This window comes from Perna viridis, chromosome 12 (assembly GCF_037379345.1).
Source record: "Perna viridis isolate PV_CMFRI_1.1 ecotype Kerala chromosome 12, ASM3737934v1, whole genome shotgun sequence".
NCBI classification, from domain to species: domain Eukaryota; kingdom Metazoa; phylum Mollusca; class Bivalvia; order Mytilida; family Mytilidae; genus Perna; species Perna viridis.
In genome coordinates this window covers 36,246,576-36,270,489 of record NC_142456.1, presented here as the reverse complement: position 1 = coordinate 36,270,489, position 23,914 = coordinate 36,246,576, and the positions used below count along the sequence as shown (strand labels likewise).

Below are 23,914 nucleotides of genomic sequence, written 5' to 3'. Positions count from 1 at the left end.
CGCGATTGTCAAGTGAATAAATTTGTGGGTATAAAATGTCACGGTTTAAACATTTGATTAGCTTTATATAGTTTTAAAGATATAAATTGCACGGGTACTATTGTTCGCACTTTTTTGTCCACAGTGGAAAAAGCGAAAATTAGTATGTTGACAGTATTCATATAGAAGAAAAAACCTATTTTTAACATTTAATTTTATTAAATTCAACAGACTGACATCAGTAACAATATTTTCCCTTTAGTATTTTTAGCTTTGTACAAGATACTAATTACTTTCTTTTAAACATAAAACTAAGCAACCCATGTAACAAAAGTAATGGACATTAATTGCCATTTCTAATGTATGAGCTTTCTGATATTAAGTTTATATCTGAATTATTTCCAACATTATTTGCAATATCAATATTGGCCAGATTACTGACGAAATGACTAACTGTACTTCTGAGTACTTGCTTCTTATCCGAACCATTACATAAATACGATCGTTGATTAAATTGGAAAAAAAAAACTAATATTGAAATATCTGCCTTAAAAGGGGTGGTTGTAGTCTTACTAGATTTATTTGAGCAAACTCGATCATGTTCTTATACAATATACAAATCATTATATACTATAAATTAACATATGTTTTAATTATATGTAAATTCATGTATTATTGCAGTGCGTCTGCGCAATCATTTTGATTATCTCATTTCCGTCTACATGGGTAAACATCTGTAGGCGAATGTTACAAATTCAGATTCTACTTCCTTCTCGTTGGTATTTTGACATTCATAGTTTTCAGGGCATCTGCTGCATCTGTGAATATGAAAAAAAACATTCAATTGATACAGTAATCTGTTGTAAATATGAACGGTCAACTTGAGTTTATACTACATATTTATTTGTTTACAGTTCATTACAAGTCTTTATAAGAATCGGGTGACTGATATGAAATAAAAACCATGATTATGAAATATTCATCGATCTTTATTTCACTTTTTATTTTCAATAACCAATACTTGTAATCTATATCATCCTTATTACTACATATGTTTTGAAAGTTTCATTAGAATATTAGAGTTACGTGCTATCAAAATGTTTATTTGCTGATCATTTCAATGAACTTATAACAATTGAAAACTCATTTCAGGAAAATAATATGAAAAATTAAATTTTTAATTTGATTTTGTTACCAATGTAAAACAATCAATCTGTGTCCTTCCGTTTCCTTATGAGCAGGTTTATATCAAGTTAATTTTATGTAATTCTGTTTTTAACATGTAAACGGAAGAACGTTTTATTTATTGTTCAAATTTGAAATATGCTTGGAAACGCCTTTATTGTTTTTATGTTGCATATCATGATCAAATAAAACAAAACTTTATTTGTATTGATTACATTGATTTATTGAATTCTCTGCATGAAATATACTTGATATTTTACTCATGTAAAAATGTATAACAAACATCGTTTCCCAGTGTAATATAACCAAAGGTTTATAAGACACCTTGATTATCAAAATTATAACAACTCGTGCGTTATATCCAAGCTCTCCAATTAATCAGTTTTTTTTTTTTGGTGACATCCTTTGATATTTCAACTTCTAAATTTGTTCTCGTCAAATGCCCTATTTATGCTACTTTTATGCTTTTCAATAAAAAAGTAAATGTCATTTTGTAATAAATAAAGTGTATTTTGCATGAGACAACATATATTCTGTTTCATATTGCTATTATCTCGGAAAAAGCATTTGACATTTATTCAAGTAAAAAAAGTATAAAAATTCAAATATCAGAACTTTGAAATACACAGTTATGAGGACACAAGAGAACTTTTGTACAATCTGAAAATTACATGATGGAATTACATTGAACAAAAGAGTAATTCAGTTTCGAGCAGAAATAAAAAGAATATTTTCCAAGGATAAAGACCAAACAGAGAAAATAGACACACACAGCAAAGGACATGAAATACCCAAATGAACACCAGCCAGGTGTATCGGTAGCTATAGGGTAAATGACCTCTGCTTTTTTAGAAATACCCGTCAAGTTGCTCATATAATGTCACGTCGTTGGGAGACGAAAGAGGAAAGGAAAGTTAGAGCATTGTGAACAAAACGGTTTTGCATGGTGCAGATGAATACATCGTAACGATCCACGAGTTCATGCTATCGATGTAAAAACATTGGCTTTCACTTAAAGTGTCACTTTAAAAGTAATTCAAAGTACATACTAGAATCTTAAAAGAAAGAGGCGATAAACCTAATATTCAGAAACAGTCTATAAAAAATTCTCCACCATGATTAAAAATTGTTTCTGATGTTGAAAACATAAGTAAGTAATCAAATTATGCTTAATTATTTCCCTATAGGTTTGTTTTATCAATTTTCCAAGCATTATCGTTATTTATTTGTTTATAAACAACGAATAAAACTCGGTGAGTGCATTCACACTATTAATAAAAATAAAGAAAACTAGAATGTTGTAAAAGGTGTACTTCAGAATGTTTGCAATTATTTGGAAACAGCTTTCGTAATATTTCAAACTCCTATGTTCAAGTTTCAATTGTTTGTTTGAAAACCTTTAGACTCAACAAAACATGTTTCGCAACAATATCCAAATTTGAAGTATCTTTTCTTCATTTTATTAGATATTACAATTTTATACACACAAAGTTTTATTACTGCGTAGGAAATGTAAGTAGTCTATTAATGGATAATAATGAATTCTTGTTATAAAACTTAGTGGTTGCTACATTGATACTATCTGATATAATATTGAAAACTTAGTGGTTGCTACATTGATACTATCTGATATAATAGTGAAAACTTAGTGGTTGCTACATTGATACTATCTGATATAATAGTGAAAACTTAGTGGTTGCTACATTGATACTATCTGATTTGAATAAAACAATTGTGTGATAATATATAAACTATTTGAAAAATAATGTTAATTCAAGAGACTTCTCGGTGTGATAAGGGAACACATTTTACATATAAATAACAAAAAATCCGTAATTTTATCGCAACTGTTGTGATGTCCCAAGATGACATATAACTTACACGTTCGAACAATGGAGTAAGAAAAATCATGACTTTTGACCAAGTGGGTTACAAATAAAGGCATATACTGAAACTGAGAATATTCTTGGTAGATACAGTGATTCGTTACTGGGAGATATAAAGGTATCTGAAAATATGTGGGAATGCACGGAAGACCTTCCTATCAATTGATTTATATCAGGACATTGTTTGTTTAATGAATATCGTTCATACGGTATGCATTAAACATATAAAGGCAATAAAACATGACAAAACTCACTGATGGTTGTTGTAAAAAAAACAGTTGGTACTGGATAAAATCTGTTCTGGATTTCTCGTCCAGGGACACACTGCCCATTTACATATGGTGTTCGGCTCGCATTGTGGGTACATATCTTCTAAAGGTATCACCTGAAAAAAAAAATAAAGTATAAGCAAGGCTACGTAGACAAACCTGTTTCTGTTTATGGAAGTCAAGAATCTGTCCACCTAAAATTAGTCATGCAGCTTTTCCGTTTATAACACAATCAAAAATGGTAACTCTTTACACGATATCTGTTAATGTACACGATGGCTGTAAAGCCTATTTCAAAAAATAAATCAATACAGTATTGCCTTAAAAAATCTCTTTTTTTTTCTTTTCACTTACTTGAATGCTATGTGTTTTATAATACGATTAGGTAATGAACAACTGAAGAACATAAAACAAAACTTTGAAGAAACCATTACTTTGAATGTCGAAAACAATATACAAAATGTAGTGTGAAATGACAGTTATATTTATTGATATTTCTTAATAAATTGTCAGTATCTGTAAGCATCAGTCAGTGGCTGAAACATGATATGCAAAACCACCATTCTGAAAATACATTTTATTTACACCAACGAAATATAGGAAAGGGTAAGATATTTTCCATATCATTTCGGTGAATTGAAATATAATTAATTGAAATAAATATAATTCGGTCAATTTCATTGAAATGCACCGAAAGTGGACATTTCAAAGGGGAGATAACTCTGTCAAAAAGCTTATTTTCTAACATAATATTACACAATTTCTAAACAAAAATCCAGTGATACTGATTTCAAATAATTGTATTTTCATATACAGAAAACACCGTGAGTAAAATTTGTCAGATTCATGGATTTTAGAAATCCCTGTTTCTGATTTTTCCAATTTTGACTAATTCTTACAAAGACTTGCACTTAAGCCAAAAATGAATTACACTTTAAGGCATGATAAATGCAAATTATCCAATACTTGATATTTGATTATTTGATTATTTTTCATGTATTCATTCTTTGATATTATTGTATTTAATATTTAATAATTTTTCATTATTATTTATTCTAAGGTATTTGAATAAGTTGGGTTAATGTTGTTTGTTTTGTTTGGTTTTTTTTTTAATCCAGAATTATTTTGTCTCCTCCCTTGATAGCACCTTCTCTATGGCTTATTCTTCTTATAGATGATAGTTTACCAAATAATTGAAATTGCCATTTCCACATACATGTAATTTGCAATTGTTTATAGTTATACATTTTAATTGACACATATTTTTTTTTTAAATAAGCAAGCTCTAAATATGCTGACTATAAAACATTTTACACATATGTGTGACACTGTTTGCAATGTACAGCTTATAAGAAGTAAAAGTTCTTTTTGTCAAAGATCAAACGTTAACCAACATTTGAAATGCTCATATTCAATTCTTGTAGCATTGCATGAATCAGAAAGTTTCTTTCGAATACCATCTTAATGAAAAAGTTTGGTATAACAAAAAAAAGCTTTTCGCATAATTATCATCATTTTTATTGCAGATTTCGAATTCGTTCAGTCACAAGTTGCGACTACTTTTTTCATGTTTTTATTATTCTGCGCTGATGGACTGAAATGAAGCACCCTTTCTTTAAAGGTTTTATTGCGAATGGGTATTAATATCACTATTGCGTGATAATGACAAAATACGGGCAAGGAAACACTCCTTTGTTATGCGACCGACATTTACCACAGAGTCGTTCTTTTCAGCATTTCATACTGACCATTAAATACATTTAACAACAAAGCAAATCAAACAACGACATTTTAAGGCGATTTTATTGGGCCTCTGTTTACAAACACATCAACTGACGCAAATACCGAGAGAGGTCAGTTCATTAATATTGAATAAATATTGATAATTGAATATTTATTATCCCATCTCTGTATTGTTGATCTATTTTTATTCATAGAATATCGAGGGAATCGAATTTTAGCAGTGATGGTCAACGAATGGCCATGACATTTTGTTTCAATATCTATTTGTGTTGTCCTGTACCGTAACATACAAGTAGAGACAGGGAGTATTTTCACCGAGAGAACAAACTTGAAATACAGATCTGCCTTAAATCCTTACAACAAGGCATAAACTAGTGATTAGTGATTCATGTATTTCCTAATCTCAACATTAGTGATTCATGCATTTCCTAATCTCAACATTAGTGATTCATGCATTTCCTAATCTCAACATTGGAAGTCTTTCAGTAGGCCTCATAAGTACTTTGTTCGAAAATAAGACAGCAAATCTGCAAATGAAATTTGGTCACTGGGTATATTAACACTTAAACTTTAGTTTCGTTCAACCACAGAAAAGTACGGGAACATTTCCAGCTAGAATATTTTGCACTATAACCAGTGATTACAATTTCAATATATATATCAGATCCAAGGAAATGAACATAGTAAACGTTGTATTTAGGACGTTACAAATGTATTTAATAGTTGCATTGATTATCTTGAGATATATTGAATCAATCCTTACCTCGTTTTTGTACAGACTCATGTTGCATTAGCTGCATCAAGCAAACTAGTTTAAAATGTCAGCTTAGCCTAAGCTAATTCATTCATTCTTTTACAGTTATCATCAGGTAAATATTGATGTATATTCTTGTAAATAAGTACAGTTAAATAATTGAAGCAATATAGTATCACCCTGTAGCATACGCGAGTACTTTCTTGGTGTTTTACTATCCAGGTACCACTTGGATCTTTACCGGTAGTTTTATCAAAGTTCAAGAGATTAAGCTTAACAGCCTCGCCCAATAAATCTGAATTGTAGCATTATCATGTAAGTTGCTAAATAATGATCAATATAATAAAAGTACAAGGAATAAAACTGGATGGAAAAATTACGCAATGCACAGTAGTATTACCTAAAATGAATATTAATGATGAGTATATTTTTTACAGTGTCATAGTTTTCCTTTACTATTTTGTCTTCCCCGGAATAAACATTTTTTGAGCGACTCGGCGGGTGTCTTTTTTATTAGACGCTTACCTTACCAGTGCACCTGTTTTTTGTTTGTGTCTGAGTTGGTCATTTGTTTCTACTTCTTTGTACGTGTTATTTTGGTTATTTCATGTTTTTGTTGTGTGTGCCTGTTGTCTGCTTGTTATCCTTCGATTATTATTTCGACTCGAATATCGGTTGCCTTGATTACTCTTTGGTACATTCTTCCACTTTCACAAGTATAAATGACAACAGATATTTGCTATTTTAAAACAGATAATATGTATTTTCTTCCTGCAAAATATTCGATAATAACACTTCCCATACTTAAGTGTCTTTTATAGCTATTATGTCATTATGTGTTCAATGGCAGAAAAGGTTCCGGTAACTTTTACCAGATTTAACTTTAAAAAAAAAAACAAAAATAAAATATCATATTCAAATGAAAGTACCGATAAAAATAGTGGGTTTTTTTTAACCTTCGTCAGATGCCGTTCGAATATACCAATGATTAAGTGAAATATAGACACTGTCATATATTGAAAGAAATGTTCTATCGTTGTCTAGGTAAAATACATCAGGCCAAAGGGCCACAAAAGTAAAAAAAACCTTAATTTTGAGAGTATTCTTAACTGCCATGGTAACTCTAATCAAATTCTTTGAAATTGATGATGTCACAAACAGTTAAGATTTATTCTCAGACTGAATAATTTTTCAAATTTTGTGGCTCTGGACCTACCAATTTAAAAAAGGATCGAAAAGAACAAAAATTAAAAAATGTTAAAATTTATGCTCGTAAAATCAAATTATAACTCAATAAATTGTGTTATTTTACAGTAATTCTGATTTCTTATCAACGTCCTATATTTGAAAAAAAAACATAAGAGATAGACTAATCAAAATAAAAAAGATATTGATTTATCCTCACTTATTTCTGTCAGTTGAAATTCTATATCGATTACATATTTTCCATTGTTTTGCAGTACTTCAACACAACCTTTCCTGTATGGAATTATTAACGATGCGAAGAAAACAAAATCAACATAAAAATGAAAGTCAAGCCAGTCCGTGATATTTTATTCTTTGTAAAAAAAAAGTTTTCAAAATGCAACTAAATGAGACTGATATAAACAGGACTTCTTTTTCTCTTTTTCACTGACTCTGTTTATTGATATTTTGAATTTTTCTGAATGGCTTATTCTAACTTTCCATAATCGTTCGTTGTATAAATCTTTAATACTTTCATTATATCTCAGAGTATTGTCTTACATTTGAGTAACCTTGACTTGTATTAAGGGAGTATTAAAGTAATCTACTAACCTCGCTAAACAAAGTCAATCAATGATTACGTTTCTGTCATTGACATCACCAGATTCTACGCACCTTTTACACCTTTACGTAAGTTAAGCAGCTAGATCGTTCTCGGATTAATCCTACATGAAATCTATTTTCTGGTGTTTACAATAACAATTACAGATGAACTTTCTATTCATGTACTTTTCTTTGTTTATACACTTTACTTCTGATGAATGGCAGAATGTACTGATACTCATAGAATAAGAGTGAATAAATAAACCGATTTCGAGTATCGTACGAGTGAGCAACATTTGTTCCTTTCATACGAGTTAAGATCTAGAAGACACAAGTGTAAAAATAAAGTTGTCAATATTTTTATTATGTTAATGAATAATAAACGTTTGTAAACGGTGTTAATAGAGGATTGATATTCTTATCATCAATGATGTCAAATAAAGATTGCGTTTTTAGAGAAGTGTGGAATGGCCGCAGGAAGTCAGAAACCGAACTTACAAAGCTTGTGGCTCATGTGTGTTATCGAAATGTTTTACAATTAGACAGGGAATATCAAATAACTTACATCTACGTATATGAGAAAGATAACTATATTTCTAACTTTAAGTACACTCAGTACAGCCACTTGATGAATTGAATGCTTTCATTTCAGCAGTTTACAATTAAAATAGAATGTTATTAATTGACTCTATCGTATTGTCCTTGTTACAACATAATCTTTTCTTATTATCTAAAATCATTATATAAAATACTTAAGCCTTTATCTGAAAAGCAAAGCCAATATTCATTTTCTCAATATTTGCCGCGTTCCGATCCCTGTCGTTCGGAAATTATTGTGTTCAACGTAATGCAAAACGTTCGAAAATTTCGGGACCTCACCATGAGCAATCTATTTAAGAATATAGAAGATTTTGTGGAATTGTACACACGGTAAAAATTAATTGTTGTATTAATTTAGTTAGAACATAAGCCGATGAAATTTTGTTTAGTCAAAGGAAGTTAAAGAAACTTTGCATGATGTTACGTGACATTTTAATGCTTATGATCGACCTTTTATCTCACCCTTTTGAGCTGCATGTGAAAAAAATCTGTAGTCCTTAAAAGTGACTTTGGAAGCTATAAGGGACTGTGCAATATTTATCTGAGGGAGGGGCCAGTGCAAATGCAGACGGGGCAAGTACTTTTTTCGTAAAAATAATTAGCAGGGTAATAAGTTTTTTTTAAAGTCTTTTGGCGGGGCACAAACTTTTTAAATCCTAATATTAAAGACATAATAAAAGAACCAAGTTTTTCAACCAAAAGTAAATGAAATAACAGTAAACTATAAAAATTCTGACTAGAGTACATGTTTATTTATGAGAAATTATATCAAATGCACATTTATAAAATTAAAAATTTCATTTTATTTTATGAATAATACCAATAAAAAAAATCCAAGTATCACTTGTTCACGAATTCTAAAATTATATATCATAAGCAGACAAATCAATTTGATTGATGATTGATAAGTGACATATAGTCATTTGAAAAAGAATGATAACTCTTGTAAAATGTGAATTTCAAACACGATCCATATATCTTTTTCCTCAAATATCCAACCTCCCACTGAAAAAATACAAGTGGTTTTGTGATCCGCAAATCTAAGGTTTCTATGCAGGAAATAGAACAGAAATTGGCTGGTTTTTGATATGCATAAATGGCCTTTTGTATGATTTTTATACAGACTGCTACTTAAATGTTGACTCTTGCAATTTTTTTTATTTTTATGGAATTGAAGATGCGTTATAATTTAAGATCTATTTTTATATTATGATTGACAATTAGCGGGGCTGCAAGTTAACTAAATTAATTGAAAAAGGTATCATTACGTAGTGTATTTCATATTGATTGAGTTATAGATCATCGACTTGTCATATGCCGAGCCTTGGAGCTTAATAAATTTGTACTAAGCCAATATAAAAATTACTACGTAAAGATACTGTATTATTTCAACAATAACAGCGACAACTCCAGCTAATTAAGAACTATTGTCGGAAGTAATATTGAGTTCATTATTGAATATAGAACAAAACGTAATCAAGGAATGTTCCATTGAACCTGTATTAGTGGGAGATGCGACGATCATTGGTCATAAAGAAAATCATATATATTTACTACTGTATATATAAAGCCCACAGTTGTTTCTATCGAAATTTTATTGGTCTAAAAACTGATACATGTTTTTAAACATTTATATTTCATTTCTATTCGCGGTAACGTCCTTGCTTTGAGTGAATCAAGTCCCGTGTTCGACCCGGCCAGTATCTTAAAATGTATGGTCAATGTCTCTCTATACCAAGCACTCCATACATATACATTCCGGATTATGATAATTTTGTAAACATTATGTGTTTGCAATATAGATAGATGAACAACTAAGTCTGTTTAAGTAAATGGTACAAAGTTTATAACAGTAAAAGAGTAACCAAGGGAACCAAGGTTATAGCGTTATAGCGGTAATCAAAATAATGTATTTCAGGGACAAAGACCAGACATGGAAAACAGACATACACAACAAAGAACATAAAGTAACTAAAATCATGCATACAAAGTAACAAAAGTAAATGAGTAACTCGGACTCCACTAAAAACTGGAAGCATGGACCAGGTGCACCGGTAGGGTAAACTTTAAGCTTCAAAGTTTCACAATGATTAAAAGGTTGTCTGTTTATTCTTCACATTTTGGCGAATTTCAATACTCAAAGTCAATTGTTAAACGACCACAGCCAGTCCTGTCGGATATCAATACTACAGTGATACATGTCTAAATCCGAAATCATGTCTAACCAGACCCTTTTAAAAGTCGCCACATATAGAGTTCTTTTTCATATTCCCGACTTTGGTTTCGATATTTAATATTTTAAGCAAAGGGGAGCAACTCTGTACAAAGTTGTTATCCGACAAATTGGTTTACTGTCCAACTGGAGCAATGGACAGCAGTAGACTTTAAATTCAAATATTTAAATTTATTATATCCTTGGTAGGTACCTGGATACTTTTAAACAACTTATTTCAAACCGTTCAGGTACTTACCGAAGTGAAAATAGTTTAAGTTTACAAGACAAATGTTAACTGTTTTTCCTTTCCCCAAAGAGACCGCCAACTAGGTTGAGGGGTGTTGGTGGGTTACTTCGTTTTGAAAAACTTGCTAAATTGGCTTGCATTTCGTAAATATGAAAAACGACTATTGTAGTGTATTTCAACCGAACATCTGTTTAAACTAATTTCGAAGTCGATTAGGACAGTATAACGTATAACAAAATTCTGTGAATTGTGCCTAAATACATCAAATGAGGTGAGATTATCAATTATAACTGTTTATTGTGGTAGAAAACAAATCATTAAATTGAGTGAGAAATGTTAATGGCTTGATATATTCTCGGGTTATTTAAAGAGTCTTATTTCATCAAAATGAAACCAATTATGAATTATATTTCTTTCTTTTTTTTAAATAAGAGTATTATATAGCTTAGTGTAGGTAATTAGTCATAAAACCATCTTTGAACCGTTATGTAAACATCTACAGGAATATTTTGTTCACATTTAAGAAATAGACATAATTCAAGGACTAGGAATACACCGTCACAGGGTTATTTCAGATCTGTGACATGGTGTATTTACTTTTGGCCGAGCAGGTTTGGCAACAATTAAGGCAGATGTAAAATACTTTCTGAAAGTGAGAATAAACCTATTATGTCAAATCATTAGCTCACAAAAGAAATTACCACAAATGTTGCACAGCATGTTTATTGCTGATCACAATGTCGGCTTTTTGGTTATTTAATATAACTAATCAACATTGGTTAAAAAGGCAGAACCAGTCAGTCTTTCTATATTTCTATTACTTTTCCAAAGTACACTGTGTTTTTGTAGCCTTAGCAGTAGGATTAAAAAATTATAAAAGATGATTTATTTGCTAAAAGTCTTAAAATAACTAAATTGATAAAACAACCATACAATCTAAAAAAGAAAAAAAAATGAAATTGAAATTTTAATGGTAAGTTATGACGTCATAATAGAAAATAGCATCGTGACGTCATAACGTGATTAATGTTTATACTATCACTTCCTTGAGAACTTGACTGCTTACTTTTCAATAAATATGATTACTTTCGATATCAAAGACCAATGGAAGGAAATGTTTAATGCCTAAATGTTTTATTTTGTTTATATAAATTTATCTAATACGCAATTTAATATAATAATGTCTAATGAAAGGAAAGCGTTATTATTTTTGCGAGTATTTATGGTGGATTTTTTGTCGGTAAATAGTATTGAACAATTTTAACATCTAAATTAGACAATATATTGTTTAAAAATAAGATGGTGATTAACTTGATTGAAGGTCTTATTATTCCGTAGAATCTTCTGTTTTTCAATTTATGCAGATTACAGCGTGAAAATTACTCGATTTGATCTTCCTATCCAAATACGATAAATACGGATGCAGTATGGATGCATTAGGGTGTTTTAGCAGTAAGACGCATTTGTTACAACAATAGTTGAATTTTTGCTAGACTAAAAGGTAACGTTGGTCAATTTTTGAATGAAACTGTATCATATAAATGGCAGAGAGGTTATTTTAATGATGATTAATTACATACAAGTTTCTACTGCTTTGCGTTGGATCTAGTTCTCAATACAATGCTATATTTGTAACGTTATCATTCTATTAAAGCTGGTGGGCTAATTCATCCTTTCACAATGTGCTTATATGTTTGTATCGTTTAGAAAATTAACGCAGCTTTTTTTTTGTTTTTACCTTTTTGTCAATTTATCTAATTTTGGCAACTACTTTTGATTTCAAATTTTTACCACAACACGAATTTCCGGTTATTATAAAAAAAAACTCAGCAGTTGCTTAATGGCTAAGTTTGATCAATGAAACTGGGGTTAATAAAAGGAAATGTTTATAACTTTTAATGCCAACTTACTAAAATTAGCATGGATATTACTTGGCAAGCTTCTTCAAATTGCTTTTAAAAAGACATTCCTTGATCAGTCAGATGATGTCATTGGATATGTCACTAGATATTGCCAGTATATTCTAAAAGATAAACATATTAAAGATGTATGTGATGCTAGTGTTGCAAAATTATCTGAAAAATAGTTAAAATCCCATCGGTCTGACTTTATTTCTTTGGCAGGAGGGCAAATAGCAAATAAACAATCCAAAAATGATGTTTTTTCCCATAATGTGTAATCTATGTACTGCTTAAAATTACGGTCACTGAAACTTATATCCGAGTGAATATGTTAGTTTCGTATTCGAGTTGATAATGACGACGTAACATTTTTAGCAATTCTTTAGACTTTATTTCTAGATAGGTGGAACAAAACAGGGAGATTTTTATTTTCAAAAACGAAATGAATTTGTTGCAATTTTTAAATAAAAATAATTACCCATTCCCTCAATAAGAAATATTTATAATACGGACCACCACAAGGCATGTTACCATTATGTATGTTGGATAAAAAAAAGTGAAAAATAAGATAAAGACATTTCTTAATTTCCACTTCACGACATACCGAATAGAGATGACTGCATATGATCTAGTCTTCATTTGATTGTCTCAATGGAGAAAAACAAACATCGATTGTTCTCCTCAAGTCTGATGACAATTGAGTTTTAGTGATTATCTATCCCTCTATGCGAAAACTAGTATAGCCCCTTGCAGGTCCGGGTGTTAAAAGAATAGGCCTGCAGCAGCGCTAAGCTTGTCGTAAAAGGCGACTAAATAGTGCTCAGAACCCTAGCCGGGGGCTAAGGCGCTCTGCCCACAGAGCAACTGGGATGTGTGCCCCAGGTGGTGGAATGGGGTATCCCTGGCGTGTTACATGCTGGGGTTGTCAGGCTATAATACGGAAAACCTGACCGCAAACCATAGTGGTGCACCGTGTTGGGAAAGATGCCACGTTCCTCGCACGTGAAAGATCCCTACTGTGGTATTCTCCCGGAGTAGGAACCATAGGGCTCCGCCACAGGAAGCTAAATTGCCCGACCCTACCCACCTCTCCCTATTTCTAGTGGCAATCAAAATTTGTCGACCCCATTGTCCTTGTGTCCCATCCCTTTTTCATTTCATTATCATTTCATGTTCATTTTATCATCAATTTCATGTTCATTGTCTGAATATAGCTGAAATAGTGCTGCTCGGACGTTAAACCCCAACAAACAAACAAACAAACATAAAACTAGTGTACAATTGATCGTGTGTATCTTTTGCCCCCACCCCCCATTATTACAAAACCGACAATTAGAGTTTTAACGATCACCTCTCCATGCCTTATTCTTACTTAGATTGATAATTACGGACTTTATTGGTCAAGTCTGGCTGCCTAGTTCTTACTGTAATTGGCACTAAAGGCATGATTTAAACTTACATCACTAATATCGAAGATCACACCTTAATTGACCTAAATAATCAAAATAGAAGTAAAATAAAAGGAGGGCAAATTTGAAAGTAAATGATTACTCGAAACGTTCATGCTTAATTACTACAAGTTAGTAATTCAAGGCATAATTATTGAAAATTAGATCTTAAAGCATCAATTTGCTATGAAAACTAAAGCAAACTTTTAGATGGATCGATCGATTGAATCTACTTACGTATATCGATCTAAATTTTCGTGTTTTTTTCAAATATAATTTAATCAGTAAATTTGTGATTTTGAACGGACTTAAATTTCGGAGTTTGGACGAATAGTTTTGTGAAATTTATAATAAGAATATTTCATATCACTTTCAAATTTGACAATAGATTTAAATTTAGAAAAATCAAAATGAACATGTTGTGCAGTTAAAACGGAATTGAAGAGAGCCAAGATTCGACCTGTAATCAAATGATAGAAACAAGACATTAAAAATAGACAAACACAACAAAGTACCCGGAATAACCTAAGAAACACGCACATAAAAACAAAATAAATGAGCCATCCGAATTGTGAAAAAACTACGAGCATGGTTCAGATGCAATCGAAGGACAAGCGTCACCCGAAAATTCGTAATCACGAACGTCACGATCTTTGCAGTACTTCCGTTCCTTCGAGGAAAAAGGACCCATACTACCGTAGATAATGTGTCGTGATTGTATTTGAAAATAAATTGTCATGTAACCTATAATACAAAATCGTGGCTTGTATTGTAATCCTTTCAATATCGATAATAAGCTATTAAATAAACCAAGCCACTGCTTTAAGTCATGTTTATTATAACACTTGCTTCAACAATGTCACCAATTAATGCGACAATGTTTAACAGACAATACTAGGCACATTATAAAACGAACTAATTATAAGAGACACCTGTATTATTAATATGTTATGGTAACATTGGCACGAATATTGTAAGTCGTTCACATGCAACGAAATTCAATTTAATCAATATTAGTCTTAAACATTTTAAGTAGCAGTTTTATAAAACTCAGTCAGAAAGTGATTCATGCATGTCAAAAACCCATCAAATTCATTTTCTTTCTTAATTCAAAAACGGTTTCACAGCACAAACCAGTCTTAGTTTGTCATTTTGGTTCTTTTACTTTAAAGATCAATATATGCATAGATTGTGAATGAAATTTTTTATTTTGCAAGATTTACCATTCTTGATTTGGTTGGATTTGGTTAATTGTAGAGGAGAGAATTGTATTGGTAAAACGGAATTGATTTAAGCTAAAAATTTTTCAAAACAGAAGATTAGTTCAGAGACAAAATCAGAATACAACAAACATGACTAAAGCGTGAAAACATGAGACAAGAATCGATTGAGAAGCAGAATAAAATATAGTTACATATAAAAATGAAGATAAAAAAAAAACATTACACACAAAAAAATCAAACATTTGCAATATGAACTCCCACAAAAACTCAGCATTGACATCAGATGCTCCGGAAGAAAAAGCATGTCCTGCTTCGCTTGAGGTACCTAGCCCATTGAAAGCGAATAATTTATGATGGTTACCGCCATATAATTAAGAGTAATTGAATTTCTAGTAGTCATTTGTATTTCAAGTAAGCAGGGATAAGATAATAATGTTTGACTATCAGCAAATCATTTTCATTGAAACTCCAAATCAAGCATTTAAAATAACAATTTACTCTATAGTACAAAATGACGCAATTACAACCGCCCAAGGAGACAATGCAAATTCAATTTCAAACTTTAATTTCATGTAATGCAAGACATTCGAATTTATTAATCCTCATACTGATTTTATGTAAATACCAGAGATAATTGGAAAATCTAATTGAATAAATTTGTTACTTCCTAGAACAGATCAAAATTGTTATCTTTGTGGTAAAGAGGCTGTAATTATTATGCTTCATTTTGTATCTACTGCGAAAGTTCTTTAATTCGTTGCAACCAATTTTCGTGGTTAAGGTAAAAAAAAAAGCTAGTTCGTGGATTTTTGAAATTCGTGGTTTCGAGGTTTCAGTATACATATCAGTGGGATTCTCTATTTTGTTGGGAACCAAATTTCGTGGTTTGGGCTAACCACGAAAACCACGAACAATATTACTTTCAGAGTATTTTTTTTCTTAGATAAAATATTTCTTCATGTCGCATATTGTATACGTATCTAACCATTAAGCTCCGCGGTTAATTGCTAAAATTTAATTAAGTTTTAAATAATTACATTTCCTTTTAATAAAATAGAAATAACACTGTAAAGGAAGATTCTTTGTTTGTAAACACAATAAAAACAAACGTTTGTATATTGGAATCTTAAAGGACAAATATTTTTGAATATAAAATATTTTTTTTGAGAATCGATAAAATCAAATGAAATCTCTCACCATAGAATGAAAGTGCCAAAAATATCTGTAAAGGTTTTGCAACCCATGAAAGTTCGTAAATAGCGAAAATTCTTGAAAATATAAAAAAAAGTGCAAGTTACTAACTTTGTATACAAATTATCTTATTAATACGACAAAAATACAAACAACAAATTATCCTACCTTTTGTCTTAGTATAGTTCTCAAGGAATCATATTCTGACTTTACCAAACATATAACAATTGCTGTTAAGAAAAGCTTGAGAGATAGGTGAAACATGTTGATGACAGTGATGATGACACTTCTAATGAAATATATTGCTTATATATGATTATCCTATCCGTAGGTGTAACAGACCATTTACCATCTTTTATTGACAGTATGACATGGAAATAAGCTAATTATTGTTTCATTTACATTTAACAATGGATTTTAATGATTGCTGGTGAATCACAGTAGTTTGTATTATAATTTTGTATTACTTCGTTACTTGTTGTGTTCCTCGTGCCGAGTCGTATATTGTGTGGACAAATTTCAAAGGAAGACGTCTATGGTGAATATTCCTTATAAAATATTGATGCAGATGCTGAACAGGTGAAATAGTAGGAACAAATTTGGAATCAAGTCTTGTTTTCGACTTTAAAATTACCTTAATATCCGTTGTTTAAATAGATTCGCGTGATTTTTTTATGGGGAAGAGCGGAATTGTCTTGTATGAATAACTCATGGATGGATAATTACTTCCTACTATCAATAGAAATTAACATAAGTATCAAAGCGGTACATCAATATCATTGCTACAATCTAATACAAATGTTTACTTAGCTTTGGGTATGTTTCAAATTTGGCTGAATATACACAAGAAAAAATATGTGTTTTAAAATACATGTTTTGGCTGTAAATCTACATAACAATTTACTCTTTTTCCAAAATCTTATAAAATGCTTGTGACTTTCATAAAAAATAAACATGTGGAAAACTAACTTTTGTTTTTACGAGTTTTGTCTTCAGTCCAACTCGAGTGTTTCCATATGATGCACACGTTAGTCCTCGGCGAGTGAAAAACAGACGTAGTCATTTTTTTCTATGGAGAGATCATAGTTGACTCACTAAAGAGTTGGTAATTTTGGATAAAATATATATACCGGAGTGCAAGCAAAAAAAAAGGGAAAAAAGCGGAGACGGGTACGATGACCCGTCCACTATGATATGTATGTACGATCACCTGGAGAAACCCTGGAGAGATCGAGCCCGCAATTTTCGTCAGGACTTGAAACCGTAACCTCCGGTTGTACTTGAACGTCGATGACAGTCGAAATGTAATTAAAGGAGTCTATTTCACTTAAATAATAGATATTTTGATTCGGCCTGAGTTTTTTTTCTTAAATTCCATATAAAATCCCTAAATTTCCGTTCATATTTACAGATTTATAATTTCAGCATTCTCTGTTTTTTCTTATTTATTTGTAAAATCTTTTATTTTAAATTATCTCCTGTGCAAAAAACCAACACGTAGGTCCTCGACATGAATTACACGAACTAAATAAGAAAAAAAGATACAAGGAACAGACAATCATTAATCATGAGCTGTCTTCAAAGAAATCAGAAGAATAGAAAATAAAACATGGTAACCTATATAGTCCTTCACTAATCCGTCACAGAAATCTTTCGTTCTATATTTATGTTCATATATATCTGACATTTTCATGCTGTTACAGCCAAGGGAAATAAAAATTATCATTATCGAAAAGACTTAATTTTGGTGCTTTTGACACAACAAATGATTTGTCACACGACTTATCTAAGTTATTTAAAACATCAGGTACATTTCCAGATGAATATCAAATCAAGATTGCCGAAAATGCAAAAGGTATAGTACATCCACCAAGACGACTGCCTGCAGATATAACAGATAAAGCAATCATTAAGCTGAAAATGTAAAACAACACGGTAACATAACAAAAGATGAAGAACCAACAAAGTGGGTCTTCTTACCTGACCACAATCAATACTTCTATAGGCTGGTTTATGTGGTTACGATTACCTTTCGAAATAAATGTGTGCCGCTAATTTATTAGCGCATAACGGATCTGACGTTCAAATGTATTTCTGGTGCCACTGCCGTTAATGATGGCAAAAGATGAAGAACCAACAAAGTGGGTCTTCTTACCTGACCACAATCAATACTTCTATAGGCTGGTTTATGTGGTTACGATTACCTTTCGAAATAAATGTGTGCCGGAAATTTATTAGCGCATAACGGATCTGACGTTCAAATGTATTTCTGGTGCCACTGCCGTTAATGATGGCATTATTATTGTAGGCTATAACACTGAGGGAAATGACAATATATCATGGAGCGTGCAACTAGCCACGACCTGCCTCTGAACATTGACAATAATATTTCATGGAAGTCAGAGGTTGCATACATGGGACACGTAATATCCGATAAAAGCTATGCCCAGATTCTGCTGAAGTGATAGCAGTTAACTACATGCCTCATGCTCAACAGACCAAAGAATGAATTCGAAATTTCTTGGACTAGCTTAGTACTTAGCAAAGTTCTTGCCTAACCTGAGTCAAGTGAATACTCCAGTTACATTTCTCGTGAAATCTGATGTGCTTTTCACGTCGGAAAGCGAATAGGAAAAGAGTTGGATGTTATGTTTGTCGGGACAGTATAGGAGCTTTCTTGATACAGGAAGACTGTGTCATTGGTTATGCTTCACGTTCGTGGTCTAAACCTGAGAGGTGATATGCACAAGTTGAGAAGGAGATGATGTATATTGTATTCAGCGCAAAGACATTTCATTGTTTGTTTAATATGATAAAAAAGACATTTTATTGTTATATTTTGGCGAGAAAACAATCGCGTACAATAATCATAAGCCACGGGAACAAATATTCTAAAAGCTGCTGTTAGCTGCATCCCTACTCAGAAAATGACGCTCAAGTTACAGTGGTATGACATTCAAGTATGCTATAAAAAGGAAGGATATTGATATACCCGATGATCTTTTGAGAGCTTACTTAACCTGCACTCACGGGAAAAAGGAAGGGAACATAGTTCAGGACATGATGTGTATAATATCAATCAGTAAGGACAAATACTCACCTAAATTAAGGTGACGACAAAAACTGAACTACATTTATAGCATGAGATCATCCTTAATGGATGAGGAGGCACGAAAACAGAATTTGTAAGAGAGTACGGAGATTCGAATGATCAAATATCTGTTCCAGATGGTATCATTTATCATTGCGTATGGAATGTTCAGAAGCTTGCCGAAACTACGCAGACTTTTTGTATCGCACTAGAACTCTAACAAATAGGCTTCTGGAACAGGGTTATGTTGCTACAAGATTGAAGTCATCACTACAGAAGTTTTATGGTCGTCATCATCATCATGAACACGTGCATAGTTATGGTGTTTCTATCAGCACCATGACAACTGATTTATTCAACGGGTCATAGTTTTCCTTTCCTCGTTTGTCTACCCCAGACTTGACTTTTTGAGGGCAACTCGGCGGGTGTTTCTAGAAAAGCAGAGGACGCCTACCCTACCGGTGCACCTGGTCCATGCTCCCAATTTTTCGTGTATGTATGATTTTAGTTACTTTATGTTCTTTGTTGTGTATGTCTGTTTTCCATGTCTGGTCTCTGTCTCTGGATTACATTCTTTTGATTACCGTTATAACCTTTCACGCGGAAAAGAAAGGACTGAACTATTTCGTTGATATATGAGAAGTACACGTTTCAAAAGTTGGTAATAACTGTAAAATAATTTCATATCTAATTACTTTATATAAAAAACGGTAACAATTATTTTTTTATGACTGTACTAAGCCTCAGTGTTAAAAAACTAGTGGTTGTCTCTTTGTTAGGCATCGACCTTTTTTATACTGGGAGAATTATATGGAAAAAATAAAACTTTCCAAATTTGAACAAAATTATTTTTTATTACTTAGCCATGGATAGACAAAATATGATTCAATATCCCCTCATTACTTAACAATGTAGATTTTCAAATAAAAATGTTCAACTCCGGCTGCTACTGAAAAAAAAAAAATTTGCGCTTACACCAAAACAAAAATTCTAACTCAACGTAAAATCCCATGCCCCATCTCCATAATAATGGTCTGTGCCTTATGTTCCGAATTTCATTGATCGGTCAATAAATCAAAAAGTCGGTCAACCAATTACTAAGTTTTCGAACCAGTGTTTGACTTGATTTTTTATATTCAGCGTTACGTTGGAGTCACGAATTAGGTGTTTTTCATTTACATTTTTGTATTTTCATTCTAAAACAGAGCTTTAAAGTTTGCATGGTTTAATTCATTTGTGAATTTAACAAATCTGCATACTTTTTATCCTAGAGACTGTTAAAAGTATGAATAACTTAATTTATTTGAACAGAACACAAGTTGAAAAGAACAGAATATGTATTGGTTAAAATATAGAATCCACATATTTGGATTGCTCGCAAAACAATACCAAACAAACAACATATTTATGAACAGTCATACAAAACACAGTGAGAATAAACTATATATCAGTGAAAATAGTTTATTTAAGACACACATCGTGAAAGAAAGGAAACGTAATGTTATGGTATTTAGACATATATTAACACACTGTTCGTCACCTACCCCTTTCCCCAGATTCCTTTATAATTTGTAAATGGCCCCAGTATCGTATTGCATATCCCTGAGCGGGTGTACCTCAAAATATGGATGCTATAAAAATATAGTACATTTTTTTTTTTTGCCTCTCTATAAAGTAATGTTCTGTCAAAAGATATGAACATTGACTTATAAAATAGAGCAAACATCACACTGTAAGATGAAAAACTTTTTAAAAAGAAAATCTATCCTAATAGCGTATAAATGTTCCATGGAAAAGTTTGGGCTTGATGAGTGCAAAACGAAAGTGAAAGTAGAGAAAATGGCTATTTATAGTTCAAGACTTTTCTGCCCGATCTTCGTGGACTCATCCTATTTTCTTTGCGGGAAATTATTTTTTTCAAATGTCATTAGAAATGCTACATAAGTGAAAGTTTTATTGAATCTATTTACATATTATTTTTTTAAATCCTAAAAATATGCACTTCACTTTAGAAGTCTATGGGAACATTAATACGATATTGAGACCTAATAAATGTTACAAGATGTACTAGTGTTACACCCAATTGTTACAGGAACTTCTTGTCTTTAGTGAGACCAAATAATAACATGGCTTTCCGGTCAGTCGTGTTGAAAAGAGTATTGACGGAGTTTTCCTGGGGTTTTCGTAGGCACAAAGGATCATCCGTCAAGAAATATAAAAGCACTGATTTGAAAGTGAACATACAAAGATTCTTGGAATATGAGGATTATAAATTAGGGACTGTTAAAGCATTTGGACATATGGATTGCATCATTAGTATGGTGAGAAACAAACGTCGAGACATGTCATTTTCGGTTTTGTCAGAATCGTTCAGCAGTGATGATTCACATTGGGGTTTTGATTGGCATACTAATGAAAACATAAAACAAAGTTACAGTAGACCAGTTATTTCTCTGACTTTGAAAATGGATATCAAGCTTTAATTGACAACGTAAATGGCAAAGAATTAGAATTAAAAAAAAACAACAATTGCTATACAAGTCATTGAGAGATTTTTCCATGAAAAAGGTGAATTTCCATTTTGTTTATCTCACCTAGACCAAAGTACAGTTACTCATTATGCATTTAATATTTACAGGAAATAATCCCCCAATGAAAATATCTATCTCACTGAAAAAAGAAATAAATAAGATACATATTTTTTTGGAGTTAATATAAACATGTATATACATGCAATTCATTATGAATCCCTATGGCCCGAAGGATGTGAACTTTTACCATCATTGTACGTCCGTCGACATAATTTGTTAACTGTTTCAAAAATCTTCTCCTGTTAAACTCGTGGACCAATACACCACATCTGACAGTCATTCCCAACTGTTGTCTGACTGATAGACTGAACTGGCAATTCCTAATTTGCAGTCCAGTAGAATACTATTCTTGTCTGACTGAATGACCAGTGCCAAATTCGTTGATGTAAATATAAGATTTCTGAATGAAATGACAGAAACTTGGAGATAGTGTATTGAAACCAAACTTAGCATAACTGTTCCTTAGGACGTCATCTATATGTACAAAACTGATGCTTTGAGTTTTGATATGTTGAAAAAATGGATATGATTAACAGAATCACCGATAATTTTATCATACCTTAAACATATATGTATTTGTCCTAAAGTCTCTTTTTAATTATTTTTTTATAGAAAATTATGTCGCAATCACATGTCCATCAAAGTAGAACTTTATAATATAATGCCTTGAAATGAAAGTATCTTGTTTGATACTTCCATCAGTCCAAAATTGGTTTCCGAGGCATAACTTAGAATGCATTAATGGATTTCCATTAAACTTACACTGATGGATACTAATGGCATAATGAAGATACATTGTTTTGTAACCATTGATTTTGGGGTCAGTACATTTGTAGTTCAAATATCAAGATCGCATGCACTTAATGAAATATGATTTTTCACCCAAGTTTTGCTGCTAGGAGGCATGTTCTTTATCACTGCTCTTTAAAACATGTAGTACAATTCTTTGTTGATTCTCATTTTAGAAGAACATGAAAGAAGGCTGGTCAAAATGTTTCTTAACAAGTCCCAAATGACAGAAAATAAAATATCCGCTATTCTTGCCAAACATCTTCTGTCTCAACTTCTCCAATATCCATCCAATTATTTTCCTGATGATCACTTTTAAAGGAGAACTTGATTGCTGTCCATGTGGGTGTGGAGTAACTATTCACTTCGGCGAGACTTATATTGGTAATATATATTATTATAACACACATGCATACAACAATAAATCCGTTTCTTGATCTCTAATTATTCTTGTTTATATGATTCGCTTCTACTACATACACTACTATCAACCAAAATTTTAATTTCTCCACTCTTCACGGTGAAGTCACTCATGTCCTCCATTGTGACTCCACCAAAGTGAAAACCGGGATAAAATTGCTCCATTTCAATAGTTTTCAATATTTTTTGTTCTGTCAATTACTTAGATGTTATTAAACTGCTAGAACCATTAAATATGCTTTGGTATAAAGGCGGGAGAAGTTAATTACAGTCAATTTCTGAAATGGTGATTCCACTGTGGAGAGTGGAGACATTGTGACTCCACTAGAAATATCTCCACTGCGGAGAGTGGAGACATTAAAATTTGTGTTGGTAGTAGTGTATGTGGGTAATCTAAGGAAATTGTGCAGTTGTGTAATATCAATGTTCCCCTTGAGGCTTTCCAACTGTGTACAGTAATAAATGGGGCAGCATTTTGTTGTTTAGATGTGGAACTTTAAGTAGAAAGAAAGCATGCATGTTAGCTTTAATTGTAAGTAGACCACATGGCAGCACCCCTAAAAACATTGAAAATCCTTTCTAAATTTAAAAACA

General features: G+C 31.8%; 1 protein-coding gene across 1 annotated transcript; it reads right to left on the bottom strand.

Annotated features, from left to right (window-relative positions):
• Positions 1-210: 210 nt before the first annotated feature.
• Positions 211-16,748, bottom strand: LOC148602142 (uncharacterized). Its single transcript, XM_088555759.1, has 3 exons — positions 16,598-16,748; positions 3,305-3,435; positions 211-797 (listed from the first exon to the last, which is right to left on the bottom strand). The coding sequence occupies exons 1-3, from the start codon at positions 16,691-16,693 to the stop codon at positions 698-700; spliced, it is 327 nt and encodes a 108-aa protein (XP_088411885.1). The 5' UTR covers positions 16,694-16,748; the 3' UTR covers positions 211-697.
• Between the last annotated feature and the right edge of the window lie 7,166 nt (positions 16,749-23,914).